This window comes from Bubalus kerabau, chromosome 22 (genome assembly GCF_029407905.1).
Source record: "Bubalus kerabau isolate K-KA32 ecotype Philippines breed swamp buffalo chromosome 22, PCC_UOA_SB_1v2, whole genome shotgun sequence".
Lineage (NCBI taxonomy): Eukaryota > Metazoa > Chordata > Mammalia > Artiodactyla > Bovidae > Bubalus > Bubalus kerabau.
In genome coordinates, this window is record NC_073645.1 from 45,856,074 (window position 1) to 45,881,103 (window position 25,030).

Sequence of the window (25,030 nt, forward strand, 5' to 3'; positions counted from 1 at the left end):
TGTCTGAGCCACCAGGGAAGCCCAAAGAACTTGACTAGATGGTGCAAGTTATCTGTGTGCAGACACACACTCAGTGAATCAAGAGTAACCAAAACTACTGAAGAATAACAAGGTTCTGCTCTATTAGTTATCAAGATTTATTATGAAGCTATAATAATGAGATATTTTATGGATGAGTATAAAAATGAATTAATGATAAAAAACAGAACTGAGAGCCCCAAAACATAGCCAAGCATATATAGACTCTTGATATCCAGCACATAAGGGTAGCACTGTGAAACAGTGGGGAAAGAATGACTATTCCCTTTAGGTACCTACAAGAAAAAAATTAAACTGAACTTCAATCTCATGTCACAAACAAACAAAATCCATTCCAAGTATGATGCTGCTAAGTTGCTCAGTCATGTCCGACTCTGTGCGACCCCATAGATGGCAGCCCACTAGGCTCCCCCATCCCTGGGATTCTCCAGGCAAGAACACTGGAGTGGGTTGCCATTTCCTTCTCCAATGCATGAAAGTTAAAAGTGAAAGTGAAGTCACTCCCGAATGAGAAAGAGAAAAAAGGTATAAGAAAGCATTAGAAAGCAATATAAAGAGTAGCAACCATAAAGAAGATTGATATATTTGACTACATCATAGTTAAGAATTTCCATTTATTAGAAGAGTCCATAGGAACAAAAATTAAGCCACACAAGAAAGAATATATTTGGGACAAACAATATAAAGTCAAAACTCATACTTGAATGGATAAATTTATAAGAAAAAATTGAATAGGAGCTTCATCCAAAAAGATATTTAAATGACAAATAAATATATGAAAAGATGCTCAAACTCATTAGTACTTAGGAAATGAAATGAAATCACAGTGAATTACCATTATACACCCAGCAGACTGGGCTTCACTGCTGGCTCAGTGGTAAAGAATTTGCCTGCAATGTAGGAGATATGAGTTTGATCCCTGGGTTGGGAAGACCCCCTGGAGAAGGAAATGGCAACCCACTCCAGTATTCTTGCCTGGAGCATTCCAGAAACAGAGGAGCCTGGCAAGCTATGTTCCTTGGGGTCAAAGAAGAGTCAGACACAACTTAGTGACTAAACAATAACAGACTGGCAAAATATTAAAGTATGATCACACAATAGTTGTTGGGAATGTGGAACCATGGTGGACCCACGCCATGCTGATGGAAAACGAGGATGAAATGATCGGTGAGGAAAGCAACTGAGCATTTGTTCAACAGCCAAGTTGAACCCAGCCTTTCCATGACTAACTGCACACACACCAGGAGAAACTCAAGCCCACGGGCACCAGGATGTGTGTGTAAGAGTTTTCACTGGCAACCCTTTTCATAAAAGAGAGAAACGGAAACATGTCAAATGTCCTTCAGCATTAAAATGGATAAAGAAATTGCTGACTATTTTTATGATGGAATAAAAATGAATGAACCAAAAAAGCGGAACAGTGATAGAAATGTACACAGTATGATTTCACTGAGATAAATTTCAAAAACAGGTCAAACATACCAATTTAGAAATACAAATATAAGTGGTAAAACTATAAAGAAAGCTGAGGAAATGTTAACAAAGTTGGCCATGGAGGTAACCTCTAAAGTTGAAGGGTTAAATGTTGGATAGGGAGATTGACAATGGTTTGACTTCTGGAGCCAGGTGATGGTTACATAGGAATTGGTTTTATAAATATTTGCTAATGGAACATATATTTAGTGGACTTTTTCCGTAAGTATGTATTATTTCACAATAAAAGTAGGAAATATTCTACACAAAGCAGTATGAGCAGAAATACCACTGCAGAAAACTATACCAGTGATAGTGATGTGGTAACAAACGTGTAAAGTGCATACTGAATAGACCAAAAAAAAACCCTGAAAATACACAAAAAAAGGGAGGGAGATAACACTGAATTTTTTTTTTTTTTTTGGTAAACCAGGGTACTATAGAAGGGACAAAACTCATTATAAGACTAAACATACTCTTATCATGTGATCCAGCAGTCACCATCCCTGGTATTTACTCAAATGAGTTGAAAATTTATGCTCAAGCGAAAAACCTGCACATGAATATTCATAGCATTTTTATTCTTAATTGCCAAAATTTGGAAGCAACGGAGATGTCCTTCAACAGATGAATAAAGAAATATATGTGGTGCAGCCATAAAATGGAATATTATTCCATGATCAAAAGAAATAAGCTCTCAAGCAAGCCATGAAAAGACATGGACGAACCTTAAATGCAAATTGCTAAATGAAAGAAACCACTTTTTAAAGGGTACATACTGTATGAGGCCAAACACATGACATTTTTGAAAAGACAAATCTCTGAAGACTCGGGTTGCCAGAGGTCTGGAGGAAGGAAGAATGAACCGGATGAACACAGGCGACTTCCAGGGCAGTGAAACTATTCCGTTACACATGGCAGTTACTTGTCATTATGCCTTTGTCCAAACTCACAGAATGTTTAACAAGAAGAGTAAACACTAATGCAAACTACAGACTTTAGCTCATAAGAAGGTGGGTGTGTGCTAAGTTGCTTCAGTCGTGTCTGACTCTGTGCGACCCTCTGGACTGTGGCCCGCCAGGCTCCTCTGTCCATGGGGATTCTCCAGGCAAGAATACTGGAGTGGGTTGCCATGCCCTCTTCCAGGGAATCTTCCCAGCAAAGGGATCAAACCCACGACTCTTAAGTCTCCTGCACTGGCAGGGGCGTTCTTGACCACTAAGTGCCGTACTCTACTCAGCTGTAACAAATGTACCACATGAATGCAAGGTGTTACTATAATAGAAGCTAGAGCTGGAGGGGACGTACATGGGAATTCTTTCCTCTCATTCTTCTCTAACTGTGAAAAAACTGCTCCAAAATAAGTGAACAAAGTTCAAAATATACATTAATATAATATATATAATTTCATATATTAAATTTTATCTTGAAAAATAAAACTTCCAGTATAAACACAAAAGAATGGAAAACCTGATAGATCAAGAACCATGAAAGAAAATGAAGTATTATCAAAGAATTTCCTCTCTGGAAAGTGTCCAGCTCAGATGAACTTACAGCCTAATTTTTTCATACTTTCAAGGAACAGATCATTCCATATTCCTACATGGTTCCAGGTCTTTAGAAAGATAATCCAAGTTTAAACAGATTTTTCTAAATTGCTAAAAAGTTCCTTTAATGTCACACAAAATAGATTTTTTAAGTCAAAAAGTAGCCATTTAAAGAAAGTCAATACACAATAGAAGAAAAAAACAATTCTCCATGAAGACGAAACAATTTTAAATTTGTTCTTATTATTCAGTTGCTCAGTCACGTCCAACTCTTTTCAACCCCATGGACTGCAGAATGCCAAGCTTCCCTTTCTTTCACTATCTCCTGGAGCTTGCTCAAATTCACGTCCATTGAGTTGGTGATACCATCCAACCAACTTATCCTCTGTCGTCCCCTTCTCCTCTTGCCTTCCATCTTTCCCAGAATCAGGGTCTTTTCCAATGAGTCTGTGATACAAAGAAAATCCTCAAGTTCCACACACACACACACACACACACACACACACACAATCTCTAAGCGTGGTACCTGGTAGATGCCTCAAATCTCACCCAACCCAGACCAAAGGCAGAGCGCTGAGGGTGCTCCATTCACAATATGTACTGCTTTGCAAAACCATCTTACTTCCATCATGGTGGGAAATGAGGCTTCTTTCCTACAGATCAAAGAGCACTTCCTGTGCAGGGCCCGTCCTGCTGATGTGGACCATGGACAGTCAGCTTCAGCATACATGGAACACCTGTTTTCTACCCCTGAACACTAGCTGCGACCCAGTGCGGGCCCTGGTGGCCCAGACGGTAAAGAATCTGCCTGCAACACTGGAGACCTGGGTTCGATTCCTGGGTCAGGAAGATCGCCTGGAAGAGGGCATGGCACCCCACTCCAGCATTCTTGCCTGGAGAATCCCATGGACAGAGGAGCCTGGCGGGCCACAGTCTATGGGGTGGCAAAGAATCAGACACGACTGAGCAACTAAGCACAGCATTCTGATCAACAGTTGCTTCTTCCAGCACTGGGCATAGCCTTAGCTGAATCAGACACAGATCCTGCTCACAAGCATTCACAGCCTCCCAGGACAGAAGAGTCAGGCACAGGGATCACTGTGGTGTGAGAGAGGAGAGGACCAGGACCATGAGGAAGAGATACAGGAAAGCAAAATACAGGTGACCAGGACGGGCTTCCTGGAGTCAGCATTAGCACAACTGTCAAGTTCTAAGAAGTCCCTTGGACAGCAAGGAGATCAAACCAGTCAGTCCTAAAGGAAATAAGCCCTGAATATTCACTGGAAGGAGTGCTGCTCAAGCTCCAATACTTTGGCCACCTGATGCCAAGAGCCAACTCACTGGAAAGACTCTGATGCTGGAAAAGATTGAAGGCAAAAGGAGAAGGGGTCAGCAGAGGAAGAGATGGTTAGATAGCATCACTGACTCAGTGGACATGAGTTTGAGCAAACTCTGGGAGATGGTGGAGGACAGAGGAGCCTGGCGTGCTACAGTCCATGGGGTCCCAAAGAGTGAGACACAACTGAGCAACTGAACAACAGCAACAAGTTCTGAGGCAGAATCCAGCAAGCTACAGTCCTCATCAGGGCCAAATTCAGTTCACCATCTGTGTCTGTATGGCCCGAGAGATAAGAATGGTTTTTATATTTTTTAATGGTTATTTAAATAACAACATAATAGTCTCGACTTTGCTTGCTGGCCAATAAAGTGTGTAATATTTATGATCCTTTAAAAATATCTGCCGACTTCTATAACTAAGGCATGAAAAAAATCCCAAGACAGCAAATAAAAATTACAGCTAATGTTTTGTGAGAGCTTACTGTGTATGCTCCACTCTGCACACATTATTTCATCTCCACAAAAATGCTATAAAGGAGGTATTATCCCCTCTTTACAGAGAAGGAAACTGGGTCATAGAGATAGTAACTAGCCCAGAGCCTCACAGCCAGTGAGGGTAGAGCCTGACCCCAAAGCTGCTTCTCCATCACCAGCTGAGATGCCTGCCCAATTCCCTTTGGAGGAAACACATGAGTGAGCTTTCAGCACAGAGCATGTCTGAAAAACAAGTTCTTATCTGGCTGGAAAAAAGGGAGACAGAGGCCAGAAACAGGTCAAATCATGGTGGGCTCTGAATGTCAGCCAAGGAGCTATTCTGCAACCAATGCACAGTAAGTTCATTGCAATACTCCTATTTCAGTAGCAATATACTGAAAACAATCTAAATGTCCATCACCTAGAGTTCAAATAACTTATGGAACGTCCATTCAATAGAGCACGATGCAACTTTTTAAAAAATGTGGATCTTCTTTACTGTATCTGTCAGCTACTGCTGTGTAACAAACCACACAAATTCCCAGGGGCACATAGGAAGCACTTGTGTCTTAGTTGCCTTCAGATCAGCTGGGCTCAGCTGGTAGCTCCAGGCTGCAGATTGGGCCCGGATCTGCTTCACTCATCTCCTAGGCTCCTTGGACCCATGGGCTAGATGTGTGTATTCTTCTCATGGAGATGGCTGGGCATAAGGAGAAAATGAAAACGAGCCAAGTCTCTTAAGCGCTCAGCCCAGAATTGCACTTTTTCAGTCCACCTTATTCTATTTGCCTCCACAAAGAACATGGACAGCCCACAATCAAGGGGCTTTCAACTTTTACAAAGGAAGCTGAAAAGTCATATGGCAAAGGCTGTAGATTTATAGAGATGAGAAGACTACACCAGTAATTCAACCACTGCATATGCTATTAAAGAACAATATCCAAGATGTATTTTGGAGACTTGCCACAGATGACGCTAATCCTTAGTCATGGTGACAGCCATGTACGTAATCTTTCCCTTAAAACTAAGACTCTCTCAGGGTGAGTCCGAAACAGGAGGGAAGGGAGCAGGGCACAAGCTTTAAGAGAATGACATAGCCATTGTTGTTGTTCAGTCGCTAAGTCATGTCCAACTCTTTGTGACCCCATGAACTGCAGCACACCAGGCTCCTTTGTCCTCCACTGTCCCCCAGATTTTGATCAAATTCATGTCCATTGAGTTGGTGATGCTACCTAACCATCTCATCCTCTGCTGCCCTCTTCTCCTTTTGCCTTCAATCTTTCCCAGCACCAGTGTCTTTTTCAGTAAGTCGGCTTTTCCCATCAGGTGGCCAAAGTACTGGAGCTTCAGCTTCAGCATCAATTCTTCCAATGAATATTCATGGTTGACTTCCTTTAGGACTGACTGGTTTGACCTCCTGGCAGAAGAAGGGACTCTCCGACAAAAATTGGTTAGAACCAACTAGGTACAAGATGGCAGAAGTCAACTTCCAGAGGACCTTGAAACTCATCATACTCTCCTTGTAATTTGTTGTTTAGTTGCTAAGTTGTGTCTGACTCTTTGCGACCCCATGGACTGTAGCCCACCAGGCTCCTCTGTACATGGAACTCTCCAGGCAAGAATACTGGAGTGGGTAGCCTTTCCCTCCTCTAGATCTTCCTGACCCAGGGATCAAACCCACGTCTCCAACATTTGCAGGCAGATTCTTTACCACTGAGTCACCAGGAAAGCCTGTCCCTGTAACATATTAGTTGCTAAATGACACAACCCAGGAGCCATGACAGTTCTGAGGCGGCCATAAACCTCCAAAAAGTGGGGGCTGGCCCAATTCCTGGAAATCTCCGCCCGCTTCTCCAAAACAGTTGGAATAATCCTCCCACTCATTAGCTTATGAAATTACCCAGGCCATAAAAACTAACCACCCCACATTTTGGGGCTTCTCGCCTTCTGAGATGGCCCACACTCTGTCTGTGCAGGGTATTCCTCCCAAAGCCCTTCTCGCTTTTTGAGAGACCACATTCTGTCTCTGAAATGTGTGTCTCTCTAAATAAATCTACTTCTTACCTATCGCTTTGTCTCTCACTGAATTCTTTCTGTGATGAGATGTAAAGAACCTGAGCTTCATTAAGCCCTGAGACAGGACCTGAAAGACAGCAGGTTCAAGCCCCGATCTGGGTTGTGTGGTTTCAAATCCACATCTCACCCGAGCCCTTTGATGCCATCCACTCACATAGCTCAGTGTGCTTAATATCTGCTCTACCCACCACCCTGAAAATGAAGCAAATGCCATCTGTTCCACCTGCCACCTTGGACATGATGTAGATGACAACCATCCTCCTTACCCTGCCATTCTGCCACATCTCCAGCAAGGCCTCAGCACGACCAGAGGAGGTGCTGAGAGAATGATGGACGGGGGGTCCTGAGCCTACCCAGCTGCCCATCTGAGGCCCTATTCTGCCCAGCTCCACCTCGAGGTGACCCCTCCTGGTCCAGACGCATGTTCCCCAATGGCTGTGCCACCTGCCTCCTGCACACGACCTCCCCTCATCACCATCCTTCTCCCTCCTGTATCTGCACATTAGGGCCCCTGCAGCTTATCTTCCCTCCAGGGTTTTCCTCAATTTCTCAATTTCATTTTAATAAAAGAACATTATGAATAAAGTCCATAGACCAAAATCACATCTAGGACACTCAGTGAATCAGAGCCAGAAAGGCTGCCTTTGAGAACGGGGTCCCAACTGTTCAGCCGGGCTCTGAGGTTAAGGTCAGGGGAACAATCCTGTCGTCCAGAGTGGGAGACAGGGAATGGGCGTGTGGCCCAACAGGGGACAAGTTCAGACTTCAGTGTGTGCGTGTTTGTGTGTGTGTGTGCGTGTGTGTACATGTATTTGTGTACAGAAATGGGCCTTGAAAAGTCTTTGTGATAAACAACAAAGCAAGATTTTTCAAAAATTCTGAGTGATCTTTCTAAACACATGGTCTTTCTGTATAGCATATGGAACTATATTCAGCATCATGTAATAAATCATAATGGAAAAGAATATGAAAAAGATATATATATGTGTGTATGTATGTATAAAATCGCTTTGCTGTACATGATAAACCAAACGACATAGCAAATCAGTTATACTTCGATTCAATAAATTGAAAAAGAAAAATCTTTGTGAAAATGCCTTTCGAAATTATAACAACTTCCAACTCTGGTAATGAAGAAATATGATAATTCAAACCAGCCCTTGTGGTAAAGCTACTAAAAAATAAATCTGGAAAAATATTTTTTAAAATACTTTTGAAAGCATCAAAGAATAAACAAGACAAGAAAGAGCTCTCTGGTCCCAGGTCTGACAGCAACAGAACCCAGAGAGGGAAGGCCAGACCAGAAGCCCCTCTGGCCCCGTGGCTTGTGATCTGGAGAAGCAGCTGGTGTTTTACCAGCCTGTTGGGGCCAAGGGACAAAAAGTCATGCCAAGGCCCACCCAACGTGGGAGTCTCATTACCACCCACTGAGTGGAAACCCCAAAGGACTCCACTCTCAGGGCAAACCCACAGAAACACAGCCCCAGCACCCCTGAGTCCTCCACACACCCTCCCGACAGGCTGGGTCCTCCCAAGGGCGATGAGCCCAGGGCTCGCCCGCCCACTTTACGACAGAATAGAATTCCCATATATTAAGTGGTTGCAGAAGTTCACTGCTGTGGAGCTTCTGTTTTTATTTTAGGATGTGCTGTTAGTCCTATCTATGATTTCTTTGATGGCAAATTCTTGGTTAGAAACCCAACCCCAGATCATCACAATGTGCCTAAGGGAACATACAATTCCCTTTGTGACAATCAACTCTGTTACACGGTTTATGGGCTCACATGGCAGCTGAAATCGGATCCTGCCTCTATAAATGTAAATTTGTGAAATGCTCTATATATGTCAAGCAGCTGTGCTGCTAAGCAGAATGCTTAGAATCAGAAAATCTGGAGTTCAAATCCTTGTTTTACAAACCGAAGGCCACATAACGGTAGGCAAATGACCCATATTACTGAGTCTCATTTTCCTCATCTGTGATATGATGATGGTAATAATAACGATAATAATAAGACTATCCACAATACTCAGAGGGACATCAGGAGATGTGAGGTAAGAGGCCCAGTGCACAGCAATTACTGAGAGCTTAATTAAGTGCTTAAAACATGTTCAGTATCACTAATGTCAGCAGAAATGTCTTCGGAAATATCATAATTTAGAGTAACAGATACAACAATGGTAATAGTTAATAATAATAATATTAGCCAGAGCTTGTCTGTGAGTCTAGAACGAATGGCTTTGACTATCCGAAAGTAAGTAATTGAAGGACTAATATTTTTGCATGACTGTAAAACACCAGGCCTAACATCACGTGCTTTGGGAGTTGAAGATTTGACCTCTGACCCTGGAGGCTCTGGGTTTTGTTGGGCGATAATAAATGTACACACAAGGCTGTGGACAGCTATGAGGCCCCACAGGAGAGGAAATGAGGTTGTCTTCAAGGGAGAGGGGGTGAGGGAAGAGCAGGGAAGGCAACCGAGAGCTCCAGGAAATTCAGAAATGACCTCAGTCAAGCTGATGAGTTTGAGTTACTCAATGACTGTGCAGTTTACTGTACACGCAGAAGAGAAGGGATGTGCATGTCTTCATTCCTCACCCACGAATGGTTCAGAAGAGGCAGAAGATCCCAGGCCCATCCCCCTCCACTCAGAACTTGGCTACTGTGTCCAGGCCCGTGTCCTCCCAGGGCCAGAGACTGAGCTGGGGCAGAAGGCACATCAAGGACCTCACTCACCCTCTCGGACAGCGTCACGGGCCAGGGGGACGCCATGATCATCACTGGCAGCCTTCTCAGAGCTCTTGGTTCTCACGCCTTTTCTGTTGATATTTTTACCTTAAAAAAAAAAAAAAGAGAGAGAGAGCAAGAGAGATGCCTTTACTTTCCCATATATCAGAGTCATCCCAGGACGGTGAGACTCTACCATCTTCTCCTGCAAAGCAACCATCTCCACCTGCTGCCTCCCCAGACCCTAGTGATGGCATGTTGAACTCTGAGAGGCTGGTGGTTACAGGAAAGGAAGTGTGTTATGGTGAATGCTCAGGGAAATAAACACGGTAACAAACAAGGCACATCTGCAGGTGGCTGCTATTCAGAGGCTGCAAAACGTCCTGTGGGGGCACTTTTGGCCCTCCCTGGCACTCCAAGAGTAACACTACATTTAACTGATAAAATAGATAAAACGCAGCTGGAACTTCAGGCCTCTGAGCCTGGAGCTAGATTTCCTACCATGCTGGGCTCCTCCCACCTAATTCTCTCCAAGGCCCCAGTTGAGTACCTGGAGGGGCTCTCTCTCTGCTCACAAACACCAGCTTCTTTTCAGCCTTCAGATCATATTTTCTATCCACCAGAACTCAGTATATGTTGTTTCTCCTCTGTAGCATCCTTCCATTCACTCTCCACCTATTTCACTTCCTCTGATCTTGCAAATCCAGCTCAACCATGCCCTCCTTGAGATGGCCTTCCTGAACTGCCCACCTAAATCACTGCCTCCTTTGATGGGCTCTGACAGCACCTGTATCGGGTCAAGTTGCTTCTATGCGGAGCCTGAGGCAGGGGTTCCGTGCATGTAATGTACTGAGGGGGTGTCTAAGGAGAAAACATGGGAGGAAGCAAGATGAGGTAGAGGAAGGAGCTAAGCTAGGCTGGGCTCCCAGTGAGAATCTGACTCAGCCTGACACCACGGGGAGCTCTGGAGCTGACACTGAACACAGTGTTGGTCCCCACCGTGAGACAAGGGGCCACCTTTCCTATGCTGGCTGGTCTCTGGCTACAGACTGATCTACTGGGGGTGGGAGAAGTCACCTTCCAAGGGTCAAGCGCCAGAGAAGGGACAGCTGTAAGTCATCACAGCCAAGCCCCAGCAGCTGTGGGAGGGGCATGCCTGGGTGGGAAAGAGGACCTGGGAGGGGGTGGGTGTCAGCAGTCCCGGCTATAGCTCTGCTCCCCGGGCTGGGATAACATCATCACACACATACAACACATGTTGTTCTGTGCATGGGGGCAGGACCTGCGTCTGATTTTGCTCATGCTCTCCCTCCAGAGTCTGGTTAAGCCTGTGATGAACAAATGATCATGAATGATGATGAGTCAGTGAATGACCAACAAGGCAAAAATAAGGGGAGGGGAAGGTCTATGGAGAAAGATACTTAGTTTGGACTTTAAGAAACAAGCTGAAATACCAAAAACATCAAGTGGTTTGTGCCAATTAATGAAGTCATTTCAGATTAAATTCTAGAGTCACCAAAAAAGAGAAGAGAGATTTATCAAGAAAACATCATCAAAAAAGTCAAGGGTGCATTGTGCCTGGCCAAGGGCAATTCTCTCTCCATCATATTCTTGGGTGATACCTGCTGGGCGTATCTTTCGTTTGTAATATAAGCTAAAAAAAAAAAAAAAAAGTCACAAAATTAAGAGTCCTCCTTGGGTCAGGGAAATCAAAAAACAAAACACTCAGAAAGGCCAGAGGAGGAAGGCTGCCAACCCGAGTACAGCTGATGACATCAGCCTGATATCACCTGGCATCTGTCCCATTCTCGTGGGGAGGGATGTCACAGCCAGTGATCTCCAAAGACAATTTCTTCCGAAAGAGCCTGATGGTGAGTCAGTAAAAATCTTGATTGTTTGGAAAACTGGGCGCCATAACTTTTGAGAAGGAAGAGTCTGATCTGGCAGAAAGATAAAATGGTGGTGGCGGGGGCAGGGGAGGGGGTGGCGGGGGAGTTTTACACAATGTAAGAGGAAAAAGCCAAAGTTCTGGGGAACAACATTCCATCCAACATTTCCCAGAAGCCGGACATTCATCGCAGGCCCTCCCTCTGCCAAGTCACCCTCTCTGGGGCCATAGCGGACAACACGGGAGACGGAGTCAGAGAACACGGTCCTGCAGACGCACTCAGCCTCACTCCCCTGGGCTGGACCCTCGCCCTGCACTCAGCTCTGGGAAGCCAAGAACGGCCCAGACGTGGGGCAGATGTCCTGTTACCCCTGAGATCAACATGTGGGAAACAGAGTCCCCACAGGGAGTGGCAAAGAAGCAGAAACAGGCAGGGCCCCTGCCACCTTCTCTAGGAAGATCTACTTCTGGGATAGTTACCTACAGATGTGATTCCAGCCCCAGGCAGACAGGCTCTGCCACCGCAGCGATCACATGTGTCCTCAAGGAACCCATCTCTCCCCTCCTGTGCTCCATTCCCTCATCAGTGAAATAAGGAGACATGCTACCTGCTTCGCTGGAAGTCATGGGGCACACACGGACGCCATATATCCAAGCACCGAGGGCAGTGCCTGACCGGCGGTGACCAGTGAATAAAAGACAACCTCCCTCTTCTCATTGTTCATGAGTCCCGAGTTCCCACGGTCACAGAGCACCATCCCAGTGGCTGGGCAAGTAACAGCCGACACGTGGCCCATGAGTCACAATTTACAAGGCATCCTCTCATAGATTAGGGCTTCCTCTGTGGCTCAACGGTAAAGAATCCGCCTGCTGACGCAGGAGATGTGGGTTGGATCCCTGGATCAGGAAGATGCCCTGGAGGAGGAAAGGGCAACCCACTCTGGTATTCTTGCCAGGATAATCACATGGACAGAGGAGCCTGGTGGGCTACAGTCCATGCGGTCACAAGCAGTCGGACACAGCTGAGCAACTGGACACACACTGGAAACATTCCGTCTTGGCAGATACCCATCGAGGGCAGGAAGCTTGCTGTGAACATTACCCTACAGATGGGAACACAGAGGCTCAGAGGAGACGAGACCCTCCCAAGGTCACTGAGAGAGCCAGGAGGTGGCAGAGTGGGAGCCCTGTGCCAGGCCTAGGCCCTTCCCAACCTCTTCTCTTGCAGTGAGAAAGGCAGCATATGGTCTGTAGAGATGAAAGGAGAGAAGTTGAAATAGTGCTCAGAGGAGGAGCCGGAGCCAAATCAACATCTCCATCTGGGCTGCATGACAAAACCGAATTCCTTAAAAGTAGCAAACGGAATTGCCAGTGGGGGCTGCATATTCTATTCTAGTCCATGGTGATAAATATCAAGCTTCTTGGTTGATAGGAAACTATATTCCCCCCTCTCGATATACAAGGAGCTTACAGTAGCAGCCCCAGAAACTGAAAAAATTCTTTGCTGCATATTTGCATTTTCCCCAGGAAATTCCAGCCTGGGAGCATCAGCACTCTCTCTCTCTCCTGAAGGATGCAGCCCCGAGCCCTGAGCCCCTCACCAGCTCTCAGGAAGGACCCCACCAGGGGAGGAAGGTCCTGGCCTCATGCCACTGAGGGTTCTCGAAGCTCCCCAGAGAGGCCACCTCGCTGCACTGTGACAGACGATAATTTCACTTTCTCAAATACCACAGGACCAAGGAGGATCTTGCAGGAGGACATGAAAAACCCAAACTAAGCGGTTAGAAACTGGAGCTCCCTGTGTTCGTTAGCAAGAAAAGGGTCGACACGGGGCAGGGACTGCCCTGTGCCCTCTTTCAGATCCCAAACCTGAGAGAGCCAAGGTCCTGGTGGGAACAGGTTTCCCAGGGATCAGGTAAAAGCCTGGGGACCAAAAGGTTGAGTGGAGGAAGGATGTGCTTGCTTCGGTTAACTAGCGACCTGGAAGGTCTGAGCTGGAGATGGAGGCATCGGGTGTAATTTCTCGTTTTTTTTTTTTGTTTTTTTTTTTTTTTAACCAGGACTGGACCAAAGTCTATCGATCAATCAACCAACCAGCCAATCAATCCCTCGCAAGCGCTTCTTCCCACCCATACCCCCATCCCCCACTCGGCCTTGTCTTCCCTGGGAAACCTTCGAGTCAGCCCCTGGCCCTCTGTGGGCTGGCCTTTTGTTCAGATGACTTGGTCTCCACCAGGGTACCTGGGGCAGAAGGGACAGCCCCTCCCAGCCTCTGGGCAGCGGCAGCTACCTTGCTGACTTACAACCAAGTAAGAAGCCCTCAGCCTTTAAAGAGACACCCCCAGAACAGCAGCAAGGTGGGTGTGCCAGGCCCTGCCAGGGGCACTGCAGGTATCTGCAGTCTCAGTTTGGGTTCTGCCTGGAACCAGCCTGGGACGAGGCTTTGTGCTGCAGGAGTGACCGGGGGAGGCGATTATTTCATGAAGCACAAATGAAGAAGGGAAGACAGTGAGACTCGGAGAAGGAGATGCCAACAACCTGAGCTGCAATGCTGGCAGGAAGCCATCAGGACTCAACGTGGCTGGGGCACCTGGAGACCCTGGGTCGAAGCTGCCTCTCACCCATCCCTCAAGAGACTGGGAGGCTGTGCCTTGACCTTTTAACCTCACACCACCTCGGGAAGCTTCTTGTTATTACTCCCCTGTCACAGTGATGAATTCAAGACGTGAAGATGTCACCTGTGTCCACGAGCGGCACAGCCAGATTGTGAATCTCTCTGAATCCTGAACAAACTCTGCCAAACCCTTACACGTGCCTCTCATGAACCAAGTATTCCATAAAAGTCTGACGTAGAGCCTTGAATTAACACCTGAAGGTGTCCTTTGTGGCTCTGACATTCCTATGATGCCCAGATCAGTAGCCAATGGGATGCCAATCAGTTACGGACATAAGCCCTTCCCGTGGCCATTCCAAGGCACCCTGATTTTATGGGTTTAATGATCCCAAGGAAGCAAGAGGAACCTCAGAAGGCCAGAGAGGGCAGAGCCACTGCTGGAGACGCCAAGCCTGAGAACTCAGGCTCCCTGGCCACCTCGGGGACATCCAGAGAAGACCCCCACCTCAGAATTCCAGGTTCCCAGGGACTTCCCTGGCAGTCCAGTGGTTAAGGCTCTGTGCTTCCACTGCAGCGAGCAAGAGTTCGATCCCTGATTGAGGAACTAAGATCCTGCACGCCATGAAGCAGGGCCAAAAAAGAAAAAGAAAAAAAAAATCCGGATTCCAGGGCCCAGGCTGCTGTTGCCATGAGACCTAAGACACTGTCCTCCATGAGACCCGGCAGTCAGGGATGCTCAGAGCATACAGGAAACACAACGGCTATCTTCAGAAGCCAGGCCTCCAACCCAGCTTCTCCAAACACACAGGTGTCTGCCCCTTCATCACCCACACGTAAGCCTGGGTTTCTACAACCACAGGCACGGTGGGGAGATGTGCCAGCTGAAGAGTTGACTTTGGAAAGCATGTTGGAAACAGAGGTGGTGTCTTAAAGCTGTTTGCTGATGTACATGAGAAGACCTTTTCTATAAAAAGTTCTTTCACTTGGAATTCTCTAGGAAGTTGATCTGGACAAAAAAAAAATTGGATTTAACTCTTCCAGAGAGCATATAATACCATGATGCAAAGATTTCTTGCTATTTGTTTAGTGTGCCTATAGCCTTGTGATTGCTTTTAAAGTATGCAGGGAAACATTTACAAACACATGCTCCTAATCCTCACACTCCAGCTTGGCCCAAGAGATGGCATTTCCAACCGAAGGGCGAAGCGCGCAAGAAGCCCTGAAGGGTGCTGAAGCAAAAGCTTAAAAGTGAAGCTCTTTCCAGCAACTAGCTGGCAATGCATAACAGAAAGGACTTTGTTTACAACCAAATATGCTCATATAACAGCTCTCTGATTATCACCAGCCCCTCCCCTTCCCGGGCCAGAGTAGAACACAGGACAAAGTACAAACTCGCCAATTTTGGGCACAGACACACAAATAGATGTGGCTCGCTGCCCACTCTGTGAATTCCATGGGCTCGAGACAGAGGGTCAGAGCCATGGGTGTGATGCAGGCGAGCGTGTGTTCCAACAGACGTGCATGCTCCCCAGCCCTTGAAGGAAGCAACCAACACGTAGGAACCCAAAAGTTCAAGGCTACTTCCAGCCCAACGGAAGAGGGAGAATAAAACATCTTCAAATCACCTACTGAGTCTTGTTTATGAACTCATCTGTTTTTCATGACCTCTTGGGATGGGGAGCAAGTCGAGTCAGTTATGTAACTATGGTTTACTTCTCTGATGCCTATTTTTTCCCTCTAAGAGGAGTATGGTCCCAAACCAAAGCCATCAATTTGGAGATGACATGGAAAGTACACCCCACATCCACTCGCATGCCCAGACTGTGGTCCCGCATCTCACTCTTCACCCTGGGATGATGAAAACGGGGCCCAGAGACCCATTCTTTGGACCTCCAACTGCAGGGGTCTAGAAAATATTGAATTTGGCGAGAGACAGTTGAATAAATGGAATTAGAGAAAAGCAGCTTGCCAGGTCCTTGTGAGGAAGAACATTCTAGCAATCAGTACTATTTATCCAATGAACAGGCAGCCTTTCAAGGTGGTGAGCACCCATCAGTGGAAACATAGGCGCCTAGACCAATGTAGAAGCCCAAGATGGACCTGCTTTTGCCCACGATGCCACATTACCAAATTTAAACTTACATAAACTTCTTGGCACTAACAATCCCTTTCTGACCAGAAGTATCCAGTTAATTCCCAAATGCCAGGTCAACTCTGGGTCTTCTCACCCCAAACAAAGTTGACTGTGTCACCCCAGCCAACCAGATATTTTCTATTTTCTTCTCCTTGCTCTTTGTTCTATAAAAACTTCCTGCCTTGTGCCCCATTTTGCCATTCCCCACAAGGAGACTGCCTGCCCAACTTCATGAACTGCTAAAGTTAGTATCACCTAAATAGTCTTCTTCAACCGTTTTTTAACACCAAGTAGCCTGCTGGTAGGATCTTGCAATGAATAAGAATTTGCTTACAATGAACACTTAGGTTCCTTGAAGATCTAAAATTCTGGGATTTGCTGATGTTCACAACGAGGGCCTCAGAAACTGTACGAGACTGAGTCCTACTCAATCACAGACAAGGATTCCACAGTCCTGTATCCTGATGGGGTGGGGGTTGGTTCTGTGAATATATAGATGTGAAACAGTGCAGAACTACACACACACACACTCTCACACACACACCCCCGCACACACACAAAAGTGCACACGAAAACTGGGGAATGTCAGGTGATGTTAGTGGTAAAGAACCCGCCTGCCAATGCAAGTTAGACGTAAGAGACACAGGTTCAATCCCTGGGTGGGAAAGGTCCCCTGGAGAAGGAAATGGCAACCCACTCCAGTACTCTTGCCTGGAGACCAAGGCATGGGCTGAGGAGCCTGGCAGGCTGCAGTCCTTAGGGTCACACAGAGTAGGACACGACTGAAGCGACTTAGCACATCCTCTGAAAGTTAAAAGTATTGTACCAATGTCATTTTCCTGTTTGGATACTGTATATGCAGTGATCCTTAGCCCACTGGTGACATGTGACAATGTCTAGAGATATTTTTAGTTGCAACAACTCGGAGGAGGGTGTTATTAGCACTTTGTGGGTCAAGGCCAGGCATGTTGCTAAACATCCTACCATGCACAAGACAGCCTTCCCCATAAACACACACACACACACACACACACACACACACATACACATGTCAACCCCAAAATGTCAATATTCCCAAGGTAGAGAAATCCTGTACTGTAGTTCTAAAAGATGCTATCATTGGGGGAAGTTGGGAGAAGGGTACAAAGGATCTCTCTGCACTATTTTTACAATTTCCTTCCTGTCTATACTTATTTCCAAATAAAAACCTTAAAAAAATTTAAGATTCCACTCTATTCAGTACATAATGGCTCTACTCTGGAATCCATCAGTCACTCATGGAAAAATGCAATACTCTCAATTAACCAAAAGATTCAGCTATCTAAGCCACTTCCAGGAGAATGTCAGCCCATGAAAGCCATTGCACATTGATGGCATGAAAAAACAGCCAAGAGTCAAAGCCAAACTCACACCAAGATCGAATGCCCAATGCCCTTGGCCCCTTAAGTAAACCTTCCTATGGGATTCAGACAAGACTCCCCCTAGACCCAGAGACACAGAGCATCTACCTCCCATCTTCTCTTGAGCCCAGCCTTTATGTACGATACAAGCTATGTGGAAAATATTTTATCATCTGGGAAGACAAAGCACATGAGAAAATTCTCAATGAGCAGTTATACATGCTGTTACATTCTTCTTCTCTAAATCTAACCCCTCACTCCCACCTCAGTGCCTAGACAGTGCACCACCCACCCAGTCCAAAAGCTCACAATAAACATTCCCACTGTGGCCCCTAAGAATACTATAAATGCCGTCCTAAGACACTATTGCAATCTGCTTATGAAATGGTCCAACACAGAGATGAATGCTTCTATTACATCACGGGTGTTGTCTAGTTGCTCAGTCATGTCCAATTCTTTGCGACGCCATGGACTGTAGCCCCCCAGACTCCTCCATCCATGCGATTTTCCAGGCAAGAATACTGGAGTGGGTTGCCATTTCCTTCTTCAGGGGATCTTTCCAGCCCAGGGATCAGACCCATGCCTCCTGCACTGGCAGGTGGATTTTCTACCACTGAGCCACCAGGAAAGGAGCGGTACCTGTATCAAGCCACCCCTTAAGGGAGGCAAAATCATTTTCTCTTACTGTAATTTCACTGCACAAAACTATCACTAACTGCCCTCAGCAAAGTGATTCTTAACCAGACTCTCTGACCTCTCTGACTTCAGGTTCAGGATAGAGGGTTCCACTGGTCAAGGGCCAAAAAGATGAGGATGGGGAGAATCAGAGCTAAAAGTATTGGATCAAGGTCACATTTTGCTTGTCAGAGTTGGGGGTGGGGGGGAGTCTAAAAAGCCCCTAACTGTTTATTAGAAACACACTCTGAAATGGTAGCAGGCCTGGAGGTTGAGTCTCTGGAGCTTCCAGGGACCTGTGTTCAGTTTGGGGAATCAACGACACTGCTCTCGACACACCTGCAACTACCCTCTGAGCATCCCATTCCAGAGTGTTCCAGGAGAGTGGGGCGGGGCCTTTTTGCTCTCCCCTCCCCCAGGGCCTCACCCGGCACCTGATGCTGAGCAGGTTCCAGGTAACGACCTGCAGAATAACGAACAGCTCAGAAGGGACCGGCACAACCACAAGCTGACACACGGCAAGCTTTTGTTGAAAAGCTCCTAGGACAAGCGACAGAGTAAAGCGAGGCAGCCGTCACGTATGGAGGAAGATGCTGGGGTCAAGAAGCTGAGTACTGAGCCCCAGAACTGGGATGCAGTGCAGTCCTCGGACTCTCAGTCAAGCCTGGGGCTTCCCCCACGTCCGCCTGGCCACCCCTCAGTACATACCAGAACCTAACAGATGTGTCTCCCACCCAGCTCGACCCACCATGCCCAGTGCAGCACCAACCACATGGCAGATGCTAAAAAACAAAAACATATCCCAGCTTGACTCACACGACCAAACAAAAAAGCCGTTCAGTTACAAGCACAGGAGAAGGGCCTCCAAAGCTGCCACACCACCTTGCGAGTGACCCTGAGCAGACTGCTGACATGGTCAGAGCCTCAGTTTCCTCATCTGCAAAGTAACAAGAATATCCACCCCTCAGAGCCCGTGAAAGAAATAAATGAGATGGTTGCCCATAAAACTCCTAGCAGGGTCACAGCGAATGGTCTACAAATATGAGTGCCTCGTCCCACTTCCATTCCTATTATTAAACCAGTGTGGTTTTTACAAATCTTAATAGGCATAATTCCCCAGAAAAATATGGGGAATGCTGGCTCTGTGCAGGGTGAAACAACTCACAGAAGGGCCTGCAGGTTCACAGTCACCCACAAACTCAAATCCCTGGAGAAGGAAATGGCAACCCACTCCAGTATTCTTGCCTGGAAAATCCCATGGGCAGAGGAGCCTGGCAGGCTACAGTCCATGGGGAGGCAAAGCGTCAGACGCACCCCTCCCGCTCCAGGTAAGTGCAGAGTAGCTGCTGTGATGGCCCCCACGACTTAGGAGTTCCTGACCCTCACCTCTGCTCCTTCCCCACGGCCTCCTGCTATCCTCAGTGAAGAGTTTAACCAGACAAAGGTGATGCGCTCCTGCCAGGAGCTGTGTAATGGTGCCACCACCGGCACGAAGCTCCTTTCAAGGAAGGCCGTTCCAAGGCAGCTTGGCCACAGTCCTGCTCTCACTCCTCAATCCTGAAATATTAGGACCGCAGCCCTTTGCAATTTGAGCCCAGGACATGTGTGGCAATTAAGAGAAAGTCCTCTATTCACAAAGAGTGTAAGAAACTGAATGGAAGCTATTTCCGCAAGACTTGGCAGGCAGAACATGGGGGTGCGTTTAAGAAGGGTGGAGGGGTGGGTGGGTCCGAGGGGGCCTCTGGGCTTCCTGAAGTCCAGCAGCCCGGGCCCTCCTGGGGCTGCAGCCCTAGGCTCCCCAGCAGAACCGCTGCCATCCTAACCCCTTCCTGGGCAGAGGATTCAAGGGACCCACAGAAAACAGGAAGCGGGGAGCTTGCGAGGGGACCTTGGCTGGGGAAGGGCCGGCCAGCTGAGTTCTCCCCAGAAGGCCACTATGCCAAAACAGACCCCCACTGGTCACATTACCAAATTGGAAATTCACTCTCAAGAAAACGTCCTGAGAGAAGACTGAAGAAGTAGGCAGTAAGATCCTTTTCCCAGTAAATCGCAAACTCGGCGCTGAGGGACCCGCTCCCCAGGCAGCTGAGAAGGGCAGCTGGTCAGGTTTAAGTTCTGGGGCGCTAACAGGGGCCTCGGGACGCGCGGTCAGTGCCTAAGGAGATGGGGGCCGCGATGGGGGGAGTTCGTGGGACTCTCTCATCCCAGACACACGCAGAGGGAAGCCAGCTGTCGCCCCAGACCCGGCAGGCCACCGCTGGGACAGGCACACGGCCACGGGCGCCCCCTCGGGCCGCCCAGCGCCGCGAGTTAACTTACCTGGCCGAGGCGTCTGCGGAGCCAACTTCTCCCTCTTGGGAGCTTTCTTGGGCTTAGTCGTCGCCTTCTTGGGCGGCCTGGGCTGGGGTGGGCGCGGCCCCCGCTCCCCCGCCCCGGGCCCCGCGGGCAGCGGCGGCGAGAAGGGCTCGGGCTCCGGCTCCGGGCGCGCGTAGGAAGGCTCCAGGCTCCAAGTCTCCTGCACGTCGTCGTTGGGGTCCTCGACGGCTGCGCCCCGGGCCCCGACCCTGGCCGGCGCCACCGCCAGGAGCGCGAGGGCCAGCACCAGTGCGGCGGCCCCCCGGCGGGCCATGCCCGCTCCGCCCCGCGCCCCGGGCAGGGTCACGGGCGCCGGGAGCGCCGGGCGGGCGGCGGGCGCGGACGGCGGCGCGGGGCAGGGGCGCCGGGCGCTCAGCAGCACGGGGTGCGGAGGCGGCCGGCCGGCGGCGTGTGACCCGCCCGCCGGGTTGGGCTGGGCTGGGCTGGGCCGGGCTGGGCTGGGCCGGGCCGGGCCAGGCGGGCAGGGGCGCGCCGAGGCTCGGGGCGGGCGCAGGGGGGCCGGCCCCGCCCTTCCCTCCTCCCTGCCTTTCCTGCGGACCCCGCGGTGGCTGGCCCTGGGAACCATCCATCCCGTTAACTGTCTCCAAACCGCTCCCCTTCCCCTCACCTCCCTCAGAAGCCGGCCGGTGCTGGGAGCCTGCTTCCCCAGAGATTCCAAGGAGTGTCCATCCGAAGGGGCGCTCCAGCTGCCTTACAGGCTGGGGAACTGTGACCCCCGATGGCCCAAGGTCCTAAAGCAAATAGAGCCCCGAGCCTAGCGTCCAGCTCTCCTGACACCTGCCTCTTCCCTGGTTCCACACCAGACACGCGTTCCCCACTGGCCAGACAAACCTTTCCCCCTCACCTGACCGTGATCTTATTTCAGGTACTGTGGATGGTCCCCAGGTCCCCAGGGTTCCTTGGAGTCGAGTTAGTGAGCGCGGGGCCTAGCGTCCCAGGAAGTTCCTGTCCGAAAGTGCTAGACTGAGTCCTGTCAGACTTCTTGGGACCCCATGGACTGTAGCCCTCTGGGCTCCTCTGTCCATGAGATTTCCCAGGCAAGGGTACTGGAGTGGGTACCCATTCCCTTCTCCAGGGGATCTTCTCGACCCCAGGGATCGAACCCAGGTCTCCCGCATTGCAGGCAGATTCTTCACCCTCTGAGCCACCAGGAGCCCTGATCTGGTCTGAGAAGTGACTCTGCTGGCTGGGGAGAGAGCTGGAAGCCTCCTAGGACTGCCATCCTGGGAGCCACAGGGCACATTTGGGTCATCAGATGAGCAGATTCCTGCTCCAGGGCCCACCAGGCCGGCAGGGAGCTCACTACCTTTTGAAAAAAGTACCATCCTGCCCCCAATAAAACTCTGTGTTCATCCTTCAGGCCCGGATATTGGGGAAATGTGGCCTGCACTGGCTGCCTATTGCGGTTGTAACAAATTACTACAAGTTTAGTGGTTTAAAACAATACATACTTATTATGGGACAGGTCTACAGGTTAGAATCTGAGTGGGCGTCCCCAGGCTAAAATCCAGGCTCCGGTTCACAAGCTGCCTTCTCTAGTGGGGCCTCCAGAAAAGAATCTTCCAGGCTCACACGGGCGCTGGCTGAGGTCAGTTCCCAGAGGTGGTAGCCCTGAGGTGCTGTTCACTGGCCGGTCTTCACTCCGGGGAGCTGCCTGTGTGCCTTGTCTTGCCGTCTGCGAGGAGCTCCTTGCAGCCTCTCTCTGCTGCTCCCACGTGGGCCCTGCATCTCAGAACCAGTACTGGCATGCTGAGTCGCTCCAGCGGCCCCAGCTCTCTCCCATTCTGCTACAGCTTCCCTCCTCCCAGCTGAGGAAAATTCTCTACTTGAAGAGGTCCTGTGATCGGATGGGTCCACTCATAATCCAGAATAATTCCCCTCTCTTAAGGTACTGACGTCATCCACATTTTGCCAGGTAACCTACTCGATCCACAGAGCCCCAGGATTTGGGCAGGAGTGTCTTTGGGGGCTTTTTCTGCTGACGCCGGGACAGCCTGACCCTCAACCCTTGGTTGGGCTGTCCCCTGCCAGTCCCTGGGACCCTGCCATTCCAGGGTGCCACTGAGCTGGGTCTGGGCACCCAGGCAAGTCCTCCTCTTTTCTTTGAAGCTATACTTTTAAGCCCACACTGTGGGCAGACTTGGGCTCTCCTCTGCCTCTGGCCTCCCTCATTTACCAGCTCAATTTCTCTCCTTGTCCCCACTTAGAGCAATGACCAGGCCATCCTTTAAGGCAGGTCTTCTGGGCTCCCAGGCCTAAGCCAAAGCAGAATGGCTGCGGGGTGGGAGGTGCAGCTGAAGTGGGCCCTGCCCTATCTCCAAGAGTCAGGAGTCCCTGGACCTGGTTGTCGAACCCCTCAGAACATTCTGGAACCCAGAGCCAACAGAAGTCTCCAGAGTGAGAGAGGAAGAAGGCCTCCTTCTCCCCTCCACTCTCCAAGTGGCCTGGGCTGAGCTGGTCCATGACCCATTTCTGGATGCTTGCCCACCCTCCTCTGGGATATATCTCCTGGGCTCACTCAAGGGGCTCTTTTATCTACAGCCAGGCACTTCGGACAACAAATAAGTCCACACGCAGCTTCACTGGCAAAAAGTCAGCAAGTGATACACCCAGAAGTTCCAGCTAGCCGGCTATACAAAGCACAAGCAAGAGAATCGCCTGGAATCCTCCATCTAGACAGGGTTGCCCCCCTGCACTGCCTCCACCAGAGACCCCAGAGCTGGCTAATATACAAGCCCCAGCCCAGACCCACAGGGTCTCCTGGGGTGGGATTGGCCGCCGCCATGTCTAGAAACTCCTCACATGATTCTGATACAGTTAAAGCTTGAGACTAACTTTCTCCCTCCCATTCTTCAGGGAAGGAAACTGAGGCCCAGAGTCACCCACAGATGCAAAGTAAACTACTGCCAGTCAGGTTAAACCCTGCTTTCCTGCGTTGATCCAACAGCTAACGTCAGACACTCTGCATCTTGATGGACGCAAACCCACAGGTTTTGAAAACATATTACTTTCCTGGCACCTCTTAGGTAACTAAGATAGCATACACCTACTCTGTGGCATCTGGTAAACCATCAGAGAGTGTCCCACTCAAACGTGATTCTCAACACAACCCTCAATCAGGAAATGAATCCCACTAATCACTGTTCTCTATGTTATTGCTTGCTTGTTTGTTTTCCATGGAGAGGCACATAATTAAAGCAAGCAGAACAAATAGAACAAGAATTGGCACTGACGCCAATCCTCCCAACACGTAGCAGCCCGCTGTACGGTTCCTGGAGCTGACTTTGTCTTCCTCTGATTCTCCATCACTAGGGCTGACTCGCCTGGAAATGCTCAGGGCACAGCCAGAGTTAATCAAGTTTAGGACAAGGGGTGGCCAAGCTGACCTCATTCTCCTGTTCACCAAGTCTCATCCTGCTTCTCAACCCCAGCCTGTCTGCCAAGGAGGAGTCCTCATGCTTCAGCTTCCCAGATGAAGACTTTGCCCCATCTGTGCTCTACCTGCTAAGACAGCCCACATATCTCCTAGTCCTATTGATTCTTCTAGGACATTAATCTTCTCTTCCTCTCTTCCCACTGGCAGTACCTGGTTCATTGTTCAGCACCCCATCCCAGATTACTGGAGCACTTGCTTAGCAGGTCCCCCTGCTTCTGGTCTCTGTGACTTGCTGTTCACCCCACATGGGAAGCTACCAACTTTCTCCCTGAAACTCCCATTTATAATGTTGCTCTCCTATTGAGGAACCCAAACTGCTTACCCAGCCCATGGAAATCCAACCCCTCTGCACACGACTCACATACTCATCTCAACTTAGTTCTCCCAGAACACCAGCCAGCAGCAAAGATAGGAGCACTCGTCATTGTCCCTTGTACAGAGTCTCTAGCTCAGTTCAGATGAGTCGCTCAGTCACGTCCAACTCTGCAACCCCATGAATCGCAGCACGCCAGGCCTCCCTGTCCATCACCAACTCCCGGAGTTTAACCAAACTCATGTCCATCGAGTCGGTGATGCCATCCAGCCATCTCATCCTCTGTCGTCCCCTTCTCCTCCTGCCCCCAATCCCTCCCAGAATCAGGGTCTTTTCCAGTGAGTCAACTCTTCACATGAGGCGGCCAAAGTATTGGAGTTTCAGCTTTAGCATCAGTCCCTCCAATGAACACCCAGGACTGATCTCCTTTAGAATGGACTGGTTGGATCTCCTTGCAGTCCAAGGGATTCTCAAGAGTCTTCTCCAACACCACAATTCAAAAGCATCAATTCTTCGGTGCTC

General features: G+C 48.9%; 1 protein-coding gene across 1 annotated transcript in view; it reads right to left on the reverse strand.

Annotated features, from left to right (window-relative positions):
* CPXM2 (carboxypeptidase X, M14 family member 2) overlaps positions 1-21,137 on the reverse strand; it is a 132,911-nt gene extending 111,774 nt beyond the window's left edge. The window contains exons 1-2 of the mRNA XM_055560145.1: positions 20,703-21,137; positions 9,682-9,780 (exon numbers count right to left, since the gene is read on the reverse strand). Of these exons, the coding sequence (XP_055416120.1) occupies positions 9,682-9,780; positions 20,703-21,012 (409 nt within the window). The 5' untranslated portion in view covers positions 21,013-21,137. The remainder of the gene's footprint in view (positions 1-9,681; positions 9,781-20,702) is intronic.
* Between the last annotated feature and the right edge of the window lie 3,893 nt (positions 21,138-25,030).